Source organism: Cajanus cajan, chromosome 9 (genome assembly GCF_000230855.2).
Source record: "Cajanus cajan strain Asha chromosome 9, NIPB_CcT2T_4, whole genome shotgun sequence".
Taxonomy (NCBI): domain Eukaryota; kingdom Viridiplantae; phylum Streptophyta; class Magnoliopsida; order Fabales; family Fabaceae; genus Cajanus; species Cajanus cajan.
Window position 1 is genome coordinate 38,105,908 of NC_138525.1, and position 17,714 is coordinate 38,123,621.

General features: G+C 36.8%; 1 protein-coding gene across 5 annotated transcripts; it reads right to left on the reverse strand.

Annotated features, from left to right (window-relative positions):
- Positions 1-427: 427 nt before the first annotated feature.
- Positions 428-4,593, reverse strand: LOC109793913 (rab GTPase-activating protein 22). 5 transcript variants are annotated; one of them, XM_020353379.3, is made up of 6 exons: positions 4,138-4,278; positions 3,801-3,974; positions 2,749-2,884; positions 2,622-2,671; positions 2,316-2,369; positions 428-2,139 (listed from the first exon to the last, which is right to left on the reverse strand). In XM_020353379.3, the coding sequence occupies exons 2-6, from the start codon at positions 3,965-3,967 to the stop codon at positions 897-899; spliced, it is 1,650 nt and encodes a 549-aa protein (XP_020208968.2). In that variant the 5' UTR covers positions 3,968-3,974; positions 4,138-4,278; the 3' UTR covers positions 428-896. The 5 variants fall into 5 exon arrangements, with proteins under 5 accessions (XP_020208968.2, XP_020208969.2, XP_020208967.2 ...); XM_020353380.3 differs by lacking the exon at positions 3,801-3,974 and having other exon boundaries at positions 2,779-2,884; positions 4,138-4,593; XM_020353378.3 differs by lacking the exon at positions 3,801-3,974 and having other exon boundaries at positions 4,138-4,592.
- Positions 4,594-17,714: the final 13,121 nt, after the last annotated feature.

Here is a 17,714-nt window from a genome sequence, read left to right on the forward strand (position 1 = left end):
CTTGTATAAAAGATTTGTAAAAGACTTTCCTTTTTCTACACTTGGGGGAAAAGCCCATTTAAAAGCCTTTTGAAAAACTAAGAGAGACATACACATCATATGTTTATCACCTAACTCCTTTACAATGTTAGTGTTAGTAATCTAGCTATGAATTCCTAATACATATAATCAATTTTTACATTAGAATTTTACAAAATTTAGATAGGAATTCCCGACAAATAAATATCATTTCTCATGAGTACAAGTTAAAATAGTAGTCATTTTCTAGATTTAAATGTGAATTAAATTGGTATTTGTGGCTCTTCAAAACTAGAAAGAAAATAAAAACACTTATCCAACTATAACAATATTTTTTGACCGAAGGGTGGCTTCCAACTTTTATAACCTAACCCAGTTATTGTCGTATTAAAAAAATTAAAACCAACAATAAAGATGTTAACAACAATTAATTGACCTCATGGAAAACTCAAACATCCAGTTACTAATTCAATCAAAAGCTAAATGATATGGATTCTAAAAGTCAATTAAGTAAAACTTCAACCGTTTGAGAATTTGATCTCTTCACTTAAACTTTGAAAATCAAGCATCCTGGTGAAGCGATGAATGGTTCTGAAATATTCAGATGGCACGCATGTTAGCAGAGCCCAAGAGGAAAATATCTCCTGACTCGAGTCAAAAAAGACAACATTCCCATTTGAGGGCAAAATCCACACATTAACTACCATTGTCTGAATAAAATCAAGCAAATAAGCAGTGGCAAGTTTAAGCAGCAGACTTCAGTAGTATGCAACAGCTATTGCAGCTCCAGTGCTTATTTTAGATGCAGAGGACAAATCCGGTAGTCTAAAAGATAATATTGTTTTCCATAACTTTGTAAACTAGCGGGTTTATTGCAGTCAAGAGAATGGTGTCTCTATTTTATCATGCAGGGTGACCACTAAATTATGTGCATCATCAAGCAGTTTCCAAACATCAAGCTGTCCTGACATGCTATTGCATTCCTTAATGATCTCATCCATGCTACTGTATTTCTCAATGATCAATTTCCTTCTCTGCAACACAGAAGCCGCTATTGCGTAAAGCAATAAATCATCTGTTGGTGGGGCACGCTGCCTAATTCTACTCCATGCAGATTTCCCAATACCTGCCCTGATTGCCGCTTGATCTGCCCACACTACTTCCCATAGGCAAAGAGTCTGTTCAAATGTCAATTCCCTTCGAAACATTACGACCACCATCCTATAAACGAAAAAGCAATCCTCAGCCTGAAGCTTTTCCAAATGCCTGAATAGGTGGGCATCCTTAAACTTGATTATTTTTGCAACTAAATCCAGTTGCCTGCGAATACCCACCTCATCAAGCCTAAAATTTTGTCGTGCCTTCTTCATGAATCCAACAAAACACCAGAAAGCCTCATAATCCTCTGATATAACACTGATTATAGGAGATAGCAGGTCACTCATACCCTGGCAGTAGCCGATGTCGGAGTCATATAGTGCATATGCTTCAAGAATAGCAACTAGTCGAGCAGCATGGAAGATTCTGCCAGGCTCTAGGTGACCATAATCCTTCAATCCAACAGCCTCAGCAGTACGATGTGCCCTGCTGTCTGATACTTCAGCTAGAGAGGGGTAAGATGTCATCCATTCTGCATTGGCACGAACAGCATCAAGTCGGATAATCCGTTGCCAGGTGGAAAAATCTTCAGTAGTTGGTAGCTTTGTTGGGGATTTTGCTTTGGAGGGAGTAGAGACTTCATCGGAAGCTTTATTGGGATCATTGTGTTCCTGAACATGATCAGTAGGAACTTCCTGAATTACTTCAGGACTTTCAGAGGAGTCTGAATCAGAAAAATCAGTATCCAGGGTAGACACGTCAGCATTGTTGGCATTAGGCACATCATCTCCTTCCAACAGGGCACTGTATGGATCGTCTGAATGTTCAACAACAGGGGTCCTATCCTCGCTAGAAAGAGATTGTCTAGCACTGGCTGCGTCATCAGAACTAGAACCAGAAACTCGAGATAAATTTTCACCATCTCCCTCATAGCTGATTTCACCATCTTCATCTAACTTACTTCTCTCATTGGTTTTCTTTAGGAGTTTCCGGCATTCTCTGCGGAGTTTCTCATATTGCTTTCTGTGTATAAAGATTTACAATAAAATCATTATTATCTTAAAACCCCCATCCCCACCAAAAAAACAAGGAAAAATAAAAAAATATATATATAAATTTAAAGTATGGCTAAACATAACGGAAAAAGCACAAAATGAAATAAATGAATCAAACATTTGGCATCAAACTTGCATTCCCACCTATTTTGAGTTCTTATAACGTCTCTTTCCTCTTTGGTGCTGTCTAAGTCATACCTGTTGAAAAGAACAAGTATAATGAGTCGCTGTATAAAAGTTATCTGAACAACTAAATACATGCAAAATACAAGAAAAGAAAAAAAATTAGAACAAATTCCAATTTTCTTAAATAAAGAAAGAACAAGGTAATTATTATCCTTCCAAATGCATAACACGGAGCAAAATACATGGCTGAGCTAGATAGTAACTATTCATCATAATTGTTCAAGGAAATAATTAGTAAAAATCATCGGGAAATCAATAGCTTACACTCCAAGCAGGAATGGCCAAACCTCAGCCCTAATACTAGGATCAACACCCTGCAACAGAAATTGACAATGTAAGAAACACGAGAAACACAATTTTAAAGTGTAATTCAAAGACTAGGTAAACTCACTCCACTGCGCACTCTTTTCAGGAACTTAACTCCATCATCACAGAGTCTACCATCTTCTGCAAACAAGCTTCTCCATTGCTGCGGCGAAAGGACGTGTTTTCTTTTCCTGTGCGACCATGGTGATGTAATCCGACCCCTAAAAATACACGAAAAAAAATAATAAGTAATTACTACTTCCAGGTTTTAGAATAGAGAATAAGGAGCCAACAATCATGGATGTGACTAAACTTGCAGAAACATACACACATGCAACTGCATCATAAAGAACAAGTACACCCAGAAAGATATCCTTCCATAAGTAAACAACAGCGCTCTAACACAAACCAAGAACTTTTTCTAGCCATTTAAGTTTTTCTTCTTTCCCCAGTAAAGAAGCCAAACAATCATCTCTAAATTTTACCATTCACAAACTAGTCTACAACTCTACATGGAACACAGTCATGTCACAAGTTACACACTTTTCATTCTCTTAACTTCAATTGATTTTTTAGTTAAATGCTTAATGTACAACTCTCTTAATTCCTTAATTATCAAGCACTTAAATACACCCAGTGCTACATGCATTCAAAATACAGTAATAATCCTCCAGCTCCTATTTCATACGACAAAAAAATACACAGGTTTAAGAAGCATCTCTCTAAATTTATAATCATCGTTACGTACTTTCAACACTACTATGTACTAAACTCAACGTATAATTCAATAGTAACTCTATTAACTGCTAAATAAAAAATCCTATTTTGTTTTAAATTTATCTTTGAGAAAGGAACCTAAGCTTAATTTGTGAAGAAGATATAGAAAGCACAAAAAAAAAAAGAGGCATAAATCATTCCATAACGAAAATGCAATTTTCACATATGAATCCAGAACGCAATCATAAATGGTTATCTCGTTGAAATGGATAGTCGAAAAACAAGAGGAAAAAGGTTCAATTTGGAACAAGTGGAAAGTGATTGAAAAATTGGGAACGCGGAGAAACATAGATCTGGCACGAAACGCAGCGCTTAGAGTTTGCAAGAGAATAATGAAAATCGAGAGAGAGAAGAACTCACCGATCAGAGAGAGAACGAGAATGAGAAGAGGAAGCGGAAACAATGAATAGAACCGAACGCAAATAGGTCCAAGACGACGTCGTTGAGGGCGAAGAAGAAGGAGAAGGAGAAGAAGGAGGAGACGAATTAGAAGATGGATTTTTGTGTCTTCGTCTACGAGGATTCATCTAAAAGCTATAATGATGATAATTACTAAATGTTTCATAAATAATATTAATATAAATACAAATACACACACAAGCAAGGTTTCCTTTGGCTCAGTGGAACCAAATCGGAGTTACGGGTTTTGGAAGCTCTAATGCGATTTTTTCTTTTTCTTTTCTGTTTTCGGTTTTACCTACTGGCTCCGTAGAAAATCACCGCGACGATGGCGACGCCGGCGAGGGCGGTGAAGAGCACTGCCGGAGTAGAGGGCGAGGCTGCGGCGGCCATCAACCAGAACTTGCACTTGCCACCGCCACCGACGGGGAGAAAGGTGGTGTCGCTGTTGGTGTTGGCGTTGGTGTTGGAGTGGGTGGATGTGAACATGGGGCGGAAGAGAGAGAGAGGGTCGGGGTGAAATTACCGCAATGCCCTTTTTATGAGACCCTTTTCTCTCCTCCGCCTCGTGCCGCGCTCTTTTCTCCGGTGACCCAAACGCCGAAGCCAGGTTCAGGTTCTGTTTGCTTTTTCTGAAGCTTTGTTTTGTTTATTTATGATTTTGTCTTTCTTTGTCGCTGCGTGAGGGTAAAGCACTTGGATGAGATGGAAATGGAAGAAAGAATATAATCCAAGAAGGCATATAGAGAATGGGATTTGAATTATGTACAATTATGTTTTGGTCTAGTTGTGTGTAGTTTAATAAATTTTTATTATATAATTTATTCAATCATTCATATTTTGTTACATTATTTTTTTTATATTAAAAGTAAAATAAGAAATTTTATGATATTTATATTATGAGAGAGTATTGGTATAGTTGTAATTATAATTTTATTTTATATTTTTAATAATTTATTTAAATAATATTAATAATATTTTATTCTTTTATTTTTTAAATTACTTAATCATTTTATTTTTATTTTATATGTTTGAATTTTATTTGTAATAATATTATTATATATTTAAATAGTTTAATTTTAATAATTTTTAAGTATATTTTTATCTTTTTACTTTAAATTTTTTAATTTTTATATTATAATTTTAATAATTTTTTATTTCTATTTATTAATTATTTTCTTTTTTAATGTTTAGACTTTAAGATTTATTTATATAATATTCATGATATTTATTCTTTCATTTTTTTTAATTATTTACTCATTTTATTTTTATTTTGTATATTCTAATTTTCTTTATAATAATATTATTATATATTTAAATAGTTTGATTTTAATAATTTTTTAAGTATATTTGTGTCTTTTTATCTTAAATTTTTGAATTTTTATATTATAATAAATTTTTATTTTTATTATTTATTATTTTTTTCTTTTTTAATATTTTATAACATTATTGAAATCTTATAATTTTATTCGTACTATTTCTTTTAATGTAAAATGACATGCTAGCTAAAATCATCAATAGTTATTATAAAATATAAAATAAAATTATAATTATAACTATATCGATACCCTCTCAAATAATATGGGTACCATAGAATTTCTCGTTTTCTTTTTAATGTAAAAAAAATGATGTGGCAGAATGTGAATGGTTAGATGAATTATGTGATAGAAATTTATTAAATTGCATACAAATGCACCAAAATGTAACTGCACATAATCCGAATCTTAAAGAATGATGACTTTTTCTAGTGGGGAAGCAAGAAGTGTATCCAAAAATTTTATAATCATTGGGTAAAATTATTTAAAAATGAACTGTGCAGATTTTTAATACATCTCCAATTACAAATATTATGCAAAATATACATTATTTGTTATTTTTTACAGAAATTAAATGACCATTCCATCCTTCTTTCCCTAATTTGACCTTTGAAAATTATTTGACAACTCGTTTGGTTTTCCAATTCTACTTGTATTTAAAAGAAAAATATTACATTTTAAATTTATTTATTTTGCTTAAATTTGTTCTGACACTAAAATCATATGATTAAGGCTTTCTGGTGGGTTAAGGTAGGAGAGTGTTTATAAATGATCTTTAGTCTCAACTCATAAATAATATAAGACTTTTATGTATATCGAAAACTTTTAGGTATATTGAACCAAGTCTTTCGATTGAGGCAAAGGGGCAAGAGTGGCTTGAGCCTTCCTTCTATCGTCAATGTTTTAACTGTAAGTTCGTTGACATCGTTAAGGTGATCGCGTCTAAGATATTATTTATTTTAACACTCACTAAGTCATTGAAAAGGCATCTGATGGAGGACCATCATAGGAGAGCTCATACTTGAAGACCATTGCGCCTTTAACTAGGTCCATGGTTAGGAGGCTTTTACATAGGATGTGCTTATGAGACCTATGCTCTACATGAGCATTGAGTATGATTCTGAAGTTGGAGGAAAAACACACAGAAGGGGGGGTTGAATTTGTGTGCGAGAACGAAGGATTTTTAAAACCGTTTTTACAAAGACACTCTTTACCGTCTAAAAATAATATTATCTTGAACACTTAAAACTGTGCAAAGTTGACTTAGCAAAAGATTTTCCGTCTGAAGGTGTATCTTCTGCACAAGGAAAATGTTTCTTAAAAGAAAAATGTTCTTTAAGATAATAAGTTACGCAAGTATATTTTTCGTCTGAAGATAGTTGTAATAAAAAATAAGCAATGGACGAAAATTTCAGTATGATATAATAGCTAAATAAAATAGCATCTGGAAATACATAAAGAATGCAAAGAGTTTATACTAGTTCGCTTGACCTAAGCTACGTCTAGTCTCCTTCAACTGAAGGGTTCCACTAATCACAACGGATTACAAGTATTATCAACCATTTTTGGTTCGTCAACTTCACTCGTCGACGCTAGTATTCTTAAACCACTTCTGGTTCCCCAAGTATTATCAACCACTCTTGGTTCGTCAACTTCACTTCTTAATGCTAGTATTCTTAAACCACTTCTGGTTCACCGAGTATTCTCAACCACTCATGGTTCTCCAAGTATTCTTTCACTAGTCTCTTTAGGCTTAACAAATGATGGATGGTTTGAGTGTGTATATAACTCTCACAGAGAGGATAAGATGGTTTCTACCCTCGCTAAGGTATACAACCTTAGTTTTACAAAGATGTGTGTGTTCTGAGTGCGTGTATTACTCTCACAGAGAGGATATGATGGTTTCTACACTCGCTAAGGTATGCAACCTTAGTTTTACAAAGGTGTGTGTTTTGAGTGCGTGTATTACTCTCACACAGAGAATAGGATGGTTTCAACACTCACTAAGATAAGCTATCTTAGATTTACACAGATATACAAGACTGTACAAGAAGATGAAAAGTAGGTGTAATTTCTCTAACACTCGCAACTTTGACTTGTGGATACGCACTTGTTTATCTTTCTTTTTTCTTTTCACACTTTTTGATAACTTCTTGTGCTCTTCTATGAGTGTAGACGATATTTGATATATCTCGTTGTGAATAATGGACTTCAGACGCTTTTCAGTATTCTTCATTTACGTCTGGTAATGTATTTGAAATTTGAGTAGACTTTGACTTTCCTTTCGTCTGGTTTAACTTTTCCTTTCGTCTGGTCAATTGTGAAGATGGAATAATTTAATTCCATCTGAAACGTTTCTTCGTCTTGTATTATCCATCATTTGATACTTTTATTGACCTTTGATTGGTAGTACGCTTTATCTCATATGTATTGCATTTTCGTCAGACTTTTGATTGTTTGATGTTTTGTACAGCTCATCCAGGCTTCGTTTGGTTTGATCATAGTATATGTAATGATGCGTACTTTGTCCTTCAGTTTTGTCTATTCTTATATTTATCTGAAACACTAACGCACATGTTAGAAATAACAATATGTATTATATTTGCCATGTTCAAAACCTTGCTGGGAATTTTTTCGTCTAACTTAACAGATTCCTCTTATTAGTTCCTTAGTCTCTATTGTATATACCTTGTATAGTACTTTGTACATAGTAGATATTTGTATAGGTGTATATTTGTCTTTGTATTTGTAAGGCACTTTTTATCTTTCTTTGTAGGTCATCCCCTTAGGATTTTAGGGTATGTTACTTTGAGACTTTTACTCCATCTGACCTTGTTATTAAGGGTCATGATTTTTTCATATTTTTAGTATTAGTAGTGGGGTAACAGATAGCAAGTGTGTCAAGGAAGTTAGTAATTGGGCCTTCAGTGGGCCTAGGCCAAAATTTTCATATTAGGCTTGTTTTCTTCAATTTAATCCAAGGAATTGATTTAGCTAGGTTTCACCATCATTTGGTGAACCTAACTAAACCAATTCCAAGGTTTTTCAATTGGTTTAGATGAAAGCAAATAACCTTGGTCACCTAGCATCTTCCTTGGCCAAAATTCACTTAGCTTCTCCAACACACTTAGTTCTTGTTAGCCAAGGAGACAACGTGACACTTGACACCTCTTGATTGGCTCTTCTAGATCTAGGTATCTCCTCCTTGTCTCCCTAGGAGACTAGGTGACACTTGGTACTCTAGGATTGGCTAATCTAGATCTAGGTGCTCCTACCTTATCACTATCTTGTCTAACTTGCTCTACAAGCTACTCCATCACTATATATAGGTTGTTTCACTTGTAAACTTCACATTGGATGCATTTATGAGAGATTTCCAATTTCTTCCATCTCTCTCCTTAAAGTCCTAAATTCTCTTTGATTTGGTTCCAATTCTCTTATCCTCTTGCTAAAGAGTATGGTGAGAATTGAAGTGGTTCGTTTTCTTTCTAGGAGTGGTATCACTTGAAGATTGTTATTAACCTTCTAAGGTGAAACTAGAGGTCTCTACCTCTAGAGACCTTGAAGAAGCTTGAGAAATGTCAAGAAGGCAAAGGTCTAGGGAGGAACTTGAAGGAGGAGCCAAAGCATTTAGCTATTCCTTGAAGTTTTCCATCAACATCTTAACATGTTTATCTGAAGCACTAACACACCCGTTAGAAATAACAATATGCATTATATTTGTCTCATTCAATACCTTATTGGGAAGTTCTTTGTCTAACTTAACATGATATTCTGCTGATGAATGTGATTGAGAAAAAGGAAAAGATTGACTGGGTCTCTATTGAAAATGATTGCATTTGGAAAACTAGGAGAAAGGAGGATGGTCCTATATCTTTTTCTTTGTTATTATCAAGAGTGTTTGAGAATGTAGTGGTAGAGCTTCAGGGGGAGAAAAAGATTATTCTTCATGCTTCAAATAGGATTGAAAAATCCTCTTTGCATCACATGGGGATGTTGAAACAAGAGCACCAATCAGAGCCTAAGGCATTTGATGGAACCAACTTCTCCATGAGAGCTAGTGGTTGATTCCTTCTCTTTTCCAAGGTTGATATGATGTGAAGGATGATTTCTTCAAGGGTATGGAAGTGGAGGATTTGGTGTTTGGGAAGGTGAAGGGTGACACACAAAATGAAGGAGAGAAATGGATGGTGTTTGGTGGTGTAGCTCCTTTAGGCTAGCTCACTTCACTTAGGATGATGAAGGACAACCAAGGAAGACCCAAGCTCACTCAAGGAAGAGAGGAGAGGATAAGGGGCCATGGAGTTCCTAGGGGACTAAGGAAAGAATGAAGAGGCATTAGGCTCACTCAATATATAGCATTAATTTCCAAAGTGGCTACAAGGTGGGTTACCTAAAGTACTTATAGGGAGAGAAAGGCATCTAGGGTTTCTTGGGAGCATTTGGCTAAAATTTTGGAGTCCAAATGCACCCTAAATGAACCCTAAATGCATCCCAAATGAAATGGCTCTCATCCCTCCTAAAAGACTAAAGTATCCTTATAGACACCCAATTTCGTCTAGGGGCATACAAACAAGGAAATGGACCTCTGTTATGAAAGGAAGGAGCTCCCGAAGCATACAAACAACATGATAGGACATCAGAAGACCTAAATCCCAAATAAATTGGTTTTAGTGGCCCATAACGGGCTGTTCCAAAATCGGAACGGGTCGTTCCAAGCCACAAAAAAGGCCTAAAAACCTAGTCTAGAACGGGCCGTTCCAAAACCAGAACGGGTCGTTCCAAACCAGGCAAAAGGCCTAAAAATCTTAGGCTGGAACGGGCCGTTCTTAAACCAGAATGGGCCGTTCCAAATCGCTAAATAGCCTAAAAAACCTAGTTTGGAACAGGCCGTTCTAGCAATGCATTTTTATGTTAATCTCAACCCTAGAACGGGCCGTTCTAGTTTCAGAACAGGTCGTTCCAGGGTAAGAATTTAACACATAACGTTCAGATCCAGAACGGGCCGTTCCAAATTTGGAACGGGCCGTTCTGTCACCCTTCTAATGCCTATAAATAGAGAGCTTGGGTACAGTTCCCAAGGGCCTAAAAAATTTCATCCAAGACTCCTTAGAGCTCGGAATTTCTCTTTCTCTCTCCTATTATATTTCTTGAGTTTTGTGAGGCAGATTGTAGTATGAAAGGTTGCCATAAAGCACCTAAAATCTCCATAGTTGAAGATCTAATAAAGCTTGCTACGAGGTATTACTCATCAATCTCTTGTTCTATCTTTCTCTTCTTTTATTTCATATATTGCTATAATAATCGCAATCATGTAGATATCTTAGGGTTCATCGTGTAATTTAATTTTCATGTAAATAATCATTAATAAAGGGGATTAATATTTAAACTATTAATTCTTATTATGTTATCTTCATCATAGGGTACCAATTTAGGGCGTTTTAGGGGTGCTTAATACCTTCCCTACATGTAACCGACCCCCGAACTAAATTCTGGTTATCAAGGCCATTATTGGACTTTTAAAAACCTTTTCTTTTTCCAATGTTTTGAGTAACATATTGGTGGCGACTCCATGAACCTATTTTCAAAACCATTAATTAAGGATTAGTCTGGTGTCCGGGCATTCCTTAATTGATGAGATTTTCAAAAGGATCTCTAAACCATAGGTCGCAAGATAAAAAAATTTTGGGTTGCAACAAGCCTTAGGTCAAAAAAGAGAAAGAAATGGACTTTTGACCATAAAAATAAGGCTTAAGTCCTAAAATAAATCCTAAGACTAGTTTTGCCCCATAATACAAAGGCTAAATAAAAATACAAAATAAAATCCCAATATCTAATGTACCCCAAAATACAAGGGCAAAATAGGAAAAGAAAGCAACAAATTAAGGAGAGGGCTCAAATTCCACACACATGATGATCATGGCCTTTGGTGTGTTGTGTGCTTCATCTTCCTCTACTCTCCTAGCCATGAACCTTTTGATAGGCCTGTAGACACCCAATTTCGTCCGGGGGGCACACAAACAAAGAAATGGACCTCCATTACGAAGGGAAGGGGCTTTTGAAGTAGGCAAACAACAAGACAAGACATCAGAAGGCCTAAAGGCCAAATAAGGTGGTTTCAGTAGCCCGGAACGGGCCGTTCCAAAATCGGAACGGGCCATTCCAAAATTGGAACGGGCCGTTCCAAAACTCAGAACGGGCCGTTCTAACATTGGAACGGGCCGTTCTGAACCCCGGAACGGGCCGTTCCATTATAAGAACGGGCCGTTCCAATATAAGAACGGGCCGTTCCAACGTAACTGAAATCAACTAAATATTTTGGGTGGAACGGGCCGTTCCAAACAAGGCAAATCTAGAACGGGTCGTTCTGGAAAAGGAAAATTTGTAGAGACTGTACTCGCATCCCAATCCGGTATACGACAAAGCCGTGAGGGAAAGGTCTGGAGAGACTGTACTCACATCCCAATCCGGTATACGACAAAGCCGTGAGGGAAAGGTCTGGAGAGACTGTATTCGCATCCCAATCCGGTATACGACAAAGCCGTGAGGGAAAATACGACAAAGCCGTGAGCGAAAGGTCTGGAGAGACTGTACTCGCATCCCAATCCGGTATACGACAAAGCCGTGAGGGAAAGGTCTGGAGAGACTGTACTCGCATCCCAATCCAGTATACGACAAAGCCGTGAGGGAAAGGTCTAGAGAGACTGTACTCACATCTCAATCCGGTATACGACAAAGCCGTGAGGGAAAGGTCTGGAGAGACTGTACTTGCATCCCAATCCGGTATACGACAAAGCCGTGAGGGAAAGGTCTAGAGAGACTGTAGTCATCTCCCAATCCGGTATACGACAAAGCCGTGAAGGAAGTTGAGCTACGAAAAGACTCCCTCGTCAACAAGCTACAAATAAAAGAACGCACTATCACAAGAGACACAATGGAGCATATACTTGAAGATCGAAGATCAGGTGTACAGTTTGTTAGCCTTGTTACCCAATAGAGTATGCAACCAACACTCAATTACTCTAAAGGGCGAGGACACGAGCGAATACACCTATCCAAGAGAAGGAACGTAGAAGCGCCAACACCAAAGAGACGAGGAGGAGACCCGGACGAAATGTTTACGTCTTTACTCGCTTTTGGAAAAGCAACACATAGCTACTCCAAAGGACAAGTAAAGAGGGGCAGCTGTAGACACCCAATTTCGTCCGGGGGGCACACAAACAAAGAAATGGACCTCCATTACGAAGGGAAGGGGCTTCCGAAGTAGGCAAACAACAAGACAAGACATCAGAAGGCCTAAAGGCCAAATAAGGTGGTTTCAGTAGCCCGGATCGAGCCGCTCCAAAATTGGAACGGGCCGTTCTAACATCGGAACGGGCCGTTCTGAACCCCGGAACGGGCCGTTCCAATATAAGAACGGGCCGTTCCAACGTAACTGAAATCAACTAAATATTTTGGGTGGAACGGGCCGTTCCAATACCAGAACGGGCCGTTCCAAACAAGGCAAATCTGGAACGGGCCGTTCTGGAAAAGGCAAATTTGTGTTACTTTCTACACTGGAACGGGCCGTTCTGTCTTTAGAACGGGCCGTTCCAGGGTACGAAATTTACACATAATAATTGGGCCAGAACGGGCCGTTCCGAAACTGGAACAGGCCGTTTTGGCCCACTGCTAATCCCTATAAATTGAAGTCTTGGGCACAGTTCTCTAGGCGGCCAGAGAAATTTTGAATAAGACTCCTTTGAGCACGAAAATTCTCTATCTCTCTCCCTTCTATTATATTTTTTGAGATTTGTGTCGCATCTCTATATTCTCTCTCCCTCCTATTGTATTTCTTGAGATTTGTGAGACATACTGTAGTGTGAAAGGTCGCCGCAAAGCACCTTTTTCATATTTGAAGATTCGATAAAGCTTGTTCAAGAGGTATTTCAGCTAATCTTCTTCTCTTCCTTTTATTTCTTATCTTTATCTTCTTTTTTTGTTATAATAAACATCATAATGTAGATATTTTAGGGTTAATCGCTTAATTTATATTTTAAGCATGATTTATATTTTAAGCATGTAAATAAATATTAATAAAGGGGATTCAATATTTAATTTATTAATTTTTATAATGTTAACTTCATCATAGGGTACCAATTGAGGGCGCTGTAGGGGTGCTTAATACCTTCCCTACACGTAATCGACCCCCGAACCCAATTCTGGTTATCAAGGCCATAGTTGGATCTTTAAAAAGCTTTTCTTTTTCCAATGTTTTGAGTAAAATATTGGTGGCGACTCCATGAACCTATTTTCAAAAACCATTAATTAAGGATTAGTCTGGTGTCTGGGCATTCCTTAATTAATGAGACTTTTAAAAGGATGTCTAAACCATACGTCGCGAGATCAGAAATTTTCGGGTTGCGACAGATGGCGACTCCACTGGGGACGTTTAAAGAGGGTCAGACCCATTTAATTGATGAAGTTAACAAAATAAAAATAATAAATTAAATATTTTTCCCCTTTTCTTTATTTGTTTTATTTGTTTGGCTTTAATATTTGTTTGTTTGTTTATTTAAATTTTGCACCTGTTTGAATAAAATTGTACACAAATCTTTGCACACAACAGTTCCCCCTACACCCGGGGGCATGAGGGTAATAAACATAGGGAGTGGTTGACGTACGATCGGCCCAAGTTTGGCTTTGGAGCCTGTGAGCCTTGTCGGAAATCACACTCAAGGTGATAACCGGTTACTCTAGCCCGAAATACTGCGACAGACCTTAGAGTTTGCCAGGTGACGGCGACAGAGATACTGGGTCCCTATAATGGGGGCACCTTGGGGGCCTTAAGACCAGTGAGATTAGAACCGTCCTATACAATGCACTTTTCTTGCAGGGACCACAGACCAAGGATTTAAACGTGACTGTTCGCGGGTGTACATTTGTTTGAGCATATGCGTGTTGCATTTGTTTGTGTTTATTTATTTCAAATAGATAAGAATTACAAACAAGTAGATATCAATAAAAAAAAATATGATAAAAATTTTCTGTATACCCTAACTCTAAAGCATCATATAGGGTAGTTTATTTAAAATATATATATATATATATATATATATATATATATATATATATATATATATATATATATATAGAAAAAAAAATCATGCATCATAACTCTTAGTTAAAAACATGATAAAATTTAGGCAAAAAATAAATATCATGCATCTCCTAGGATAGTACATTAGCATACATTCATTAGAAATGGAAGACACATGTAATAGTATGCAAAGAATGTTCTCTAAACAAAAATCAATGAGAATGATATCCGTTGAATTTCTCATATGTCTTTGCATCCTATTTTATGTTTCATATAGATAACACATCTTCCTTGTAAATAATAAATACGAATAAAAAGGGAAATCTAATTTGTGCGTGTTAGCCGGATAATGGAAATTACTGTAATCAAATGCGAACCTGATACATCAAATCGGGAAACACTTATCAGTAATTAGGGGCATCACACGCCCAAATCGACGATTCAAACAGCGAGACTTTCCCATGACGAAATGACAATTGTCGGGATAGGAGGAATGCTCAAGAATGGATGAATCCATGCTTCTAGGGAATCACAAGACAAAATCCAATTGAGAAATAAAGACATTGCGCGACTGATGTTGTGTATTTTACTCGTATTTTAGCACTTTAATTCACAAGAATTCATAGCATAATCATGCATATCTTTCATGTTTTTAATAAACTTTTATATCATTTTCCTATTTTATGCTTTTCTTGGTATGTGTTGTGTTTTCTCTGAGCAGGATCAAGATTTAAGAATTAAAGAGGAAATGCTGAGCTACAAGGAAAATCACGGCCGTGATTCTAAATCACGCCCGTGATTCACCAGAGAAAATCACGGCCGTGACTCCCAATCACACCCGTGAACGCCACTGACCCTTCATAGATGTGCTCCAGAGAAGATCACGGTCGTGATTCTCAGTCACGGCCGTGATTCACTTCGCGTCCCAGCTTTTTAAGTTTTATGTTTTATTTTTATTTTTGTAATTTTTATCTTGGTAGTTTTACCTTTTTACCCTTTTAGGTTATAAATTAGATGAGGTTAGCCTAGAACAGCACTTTTGTTTTCGGAGACAGTTTTCTAGTTTTTGACACTTGGAGAAGGTTGGGCGCCTGGGCCATCGACTCTAAGGTTTACTTTTCTTTTATTCTTTTCTTCTTGGAGAACTACTATGAACTCCTGTGAGTAGTTTCCCTTTTTCTGGGATCAGGGCTAGCCTCTGAGAACCTCTTTATTAATGCATTATTCAGTTTCTTAATTTTATTCCAATTCTTGATCTGTTCTTTTATATTTTATATATGAACTTTAATATTATTGTTTTCATAATAACATTAATTAAGGATGAACTGAGAGGAGAACTTGATTATAATTATGATAAACAATTAATCTTAATTTTCATAATCATAGATAATTAGGGATGAACTGAGAGGAGAACCTAATTATCGGAACCTAAAGGAATAGACTTGAGTGTTAAATCACGAGAGTAGATTTAAGCTTTCGAGGAGCAATAGATTAACAAAGATCTTAACGGGTTTAATTGAACGTAATTACCACGAGAGTAGGGATTAATTTTAATTAAACACGTCCTCGTAGCCTGAGAAGGTGCAAGGATTAAATTAGGTTAAGACTACCTTCAAGATGGAATAGAATTAATTAATGAAAATAATAATTCAATAATGTTGGAACTCTTTGTGCGAACCCTAGATTCCCGGAAATCTCCTTATCTTATCTTAAAGTTTTATCTTATTCATTAATTGCATTACTATCTCTTTTACCATGAAATCTGATCTTATCATATCAAAACAGAAATTCCATCTGTTTTAAAATTCAAATTAAAATACTAGTAATTCTAGGTCAAACACGTAGTCCCTGTGATTCGATATTTATTACTTGACGACAACCGTACACTTGCGGTTTTTCATACATCAAGTTTTTGGCGCCGTTGCCGGGGACTACGTCTCTTGATTTAAATTACAATTATCGGGAAACACTTATCAGTAATTAGGGGCATCACACGCCCAAATCGACGATTCAAACAGCGAGACTTTCCCATGACGAAATGACAATTGTCGGGATAAGAGGAATGCTCAAGAATGGACGAATCCATGCTTCTAGGGAATCACAAGACAAAATCCAATTGAGAAATAAAGACATTGCGCGACGAAAACCCGCTAGGATGAAAACCCGTAAAGGGCGTCCTAGGCAAAAATTAGGGTAAAAGAAATAAGAATTAAAATCCCGATAGGATACGTCCTATGCAAAAGTTAGGGATATATAAAAATGTCTCTCTGAGTTAAAATCGAAAGGTGGCTCGAGTATTCCCTTCGAACGCAAGAATTCATAAAGATTTCACTCCCAATTCGAAACACCGACGTCCAATCAAGCGGAACAGTCTTTTTGAAATTATCAAATCATCCATGACTTTTTAGGGGGCAACCTTTGTCTATCTCTCTGTGTACGAATCACGAACTCGGGGCATGCTCGGGCCTTCGAGCTTTGTTACAGGGGCACGTGTAAATTGAAAGTACTATTTTAAATGCCATAACACTCTTTTGTTTCTCTTCTCCCTCTAAATATCCATTCTAGGCCTCATCCATCAACCCTTAACAAACAAAATGCATTTGCAACAAAGATGTTACTCAATAATAGCATGGAAAGGATAACAAATGAACAATCAGAATTCAAACATGACTAGGGTTTGATAAAATAAAGACATCCCATACCTCATGAGTGCTGCAAAAAATGAAGGCTCGGTAGGAAACCCATTAAGGGGGTTGCGCAAAAGTTAGGGCAAGATCTACTAGGCAACCCACAATCCAAAAAGGGAAACCTAGGCAAAAGTAAGGATTGTCGCCACCGGCCCGAAACGGGCTTTCGGCATTCGCGAAGGATGGTTGGACTCTTTTATTTGTTTAAAAAATATGGTTTGCTAGAATGACTTATTCTCAAACTAAGACCTCGTCAAACGAGCAATTTTATTAAAATGATTCACCAATCCATATTAATCCCAAGCGGGACCCTCCATGGATTAGTGGTTTTCGCAAAAGGAGGGGTTCATGGAGTCGCCACCAATGTTTTACTCAAAACATTGGAAAAAGGGATAAGGCAATTGATTTTATAAATCAACTTTGGCCATTACAACCAGAGTTGGGTAAGGGAGTCGGTTACGCGTGGGGAAGGTGTTAGCACCCCACAGCGCCCCTTTTGGGTTCCCTATGACAGATTGTTTCTAAAATAATAGCACAAAAATTACTAAATTACCCCTATTTATTATAAGCAATTATAACTTAACTATCTACATGATGACAGTTAAATATGCACACAGAAAGCAGTAAAAGGAAGGATTTAAGAAGAAACCTCTTGAAGCGTGCTTTTATATATTGAGTAAAACTGGGAAGCTTTTTGGCGTTCCCTCGCTCTACAAGCTCGCTCGCTCTCTCCTATAAAATTTTGACTATGGAAATCCGGAGGATTTCCCTTCGACTAGGTTCGAATCTCCAA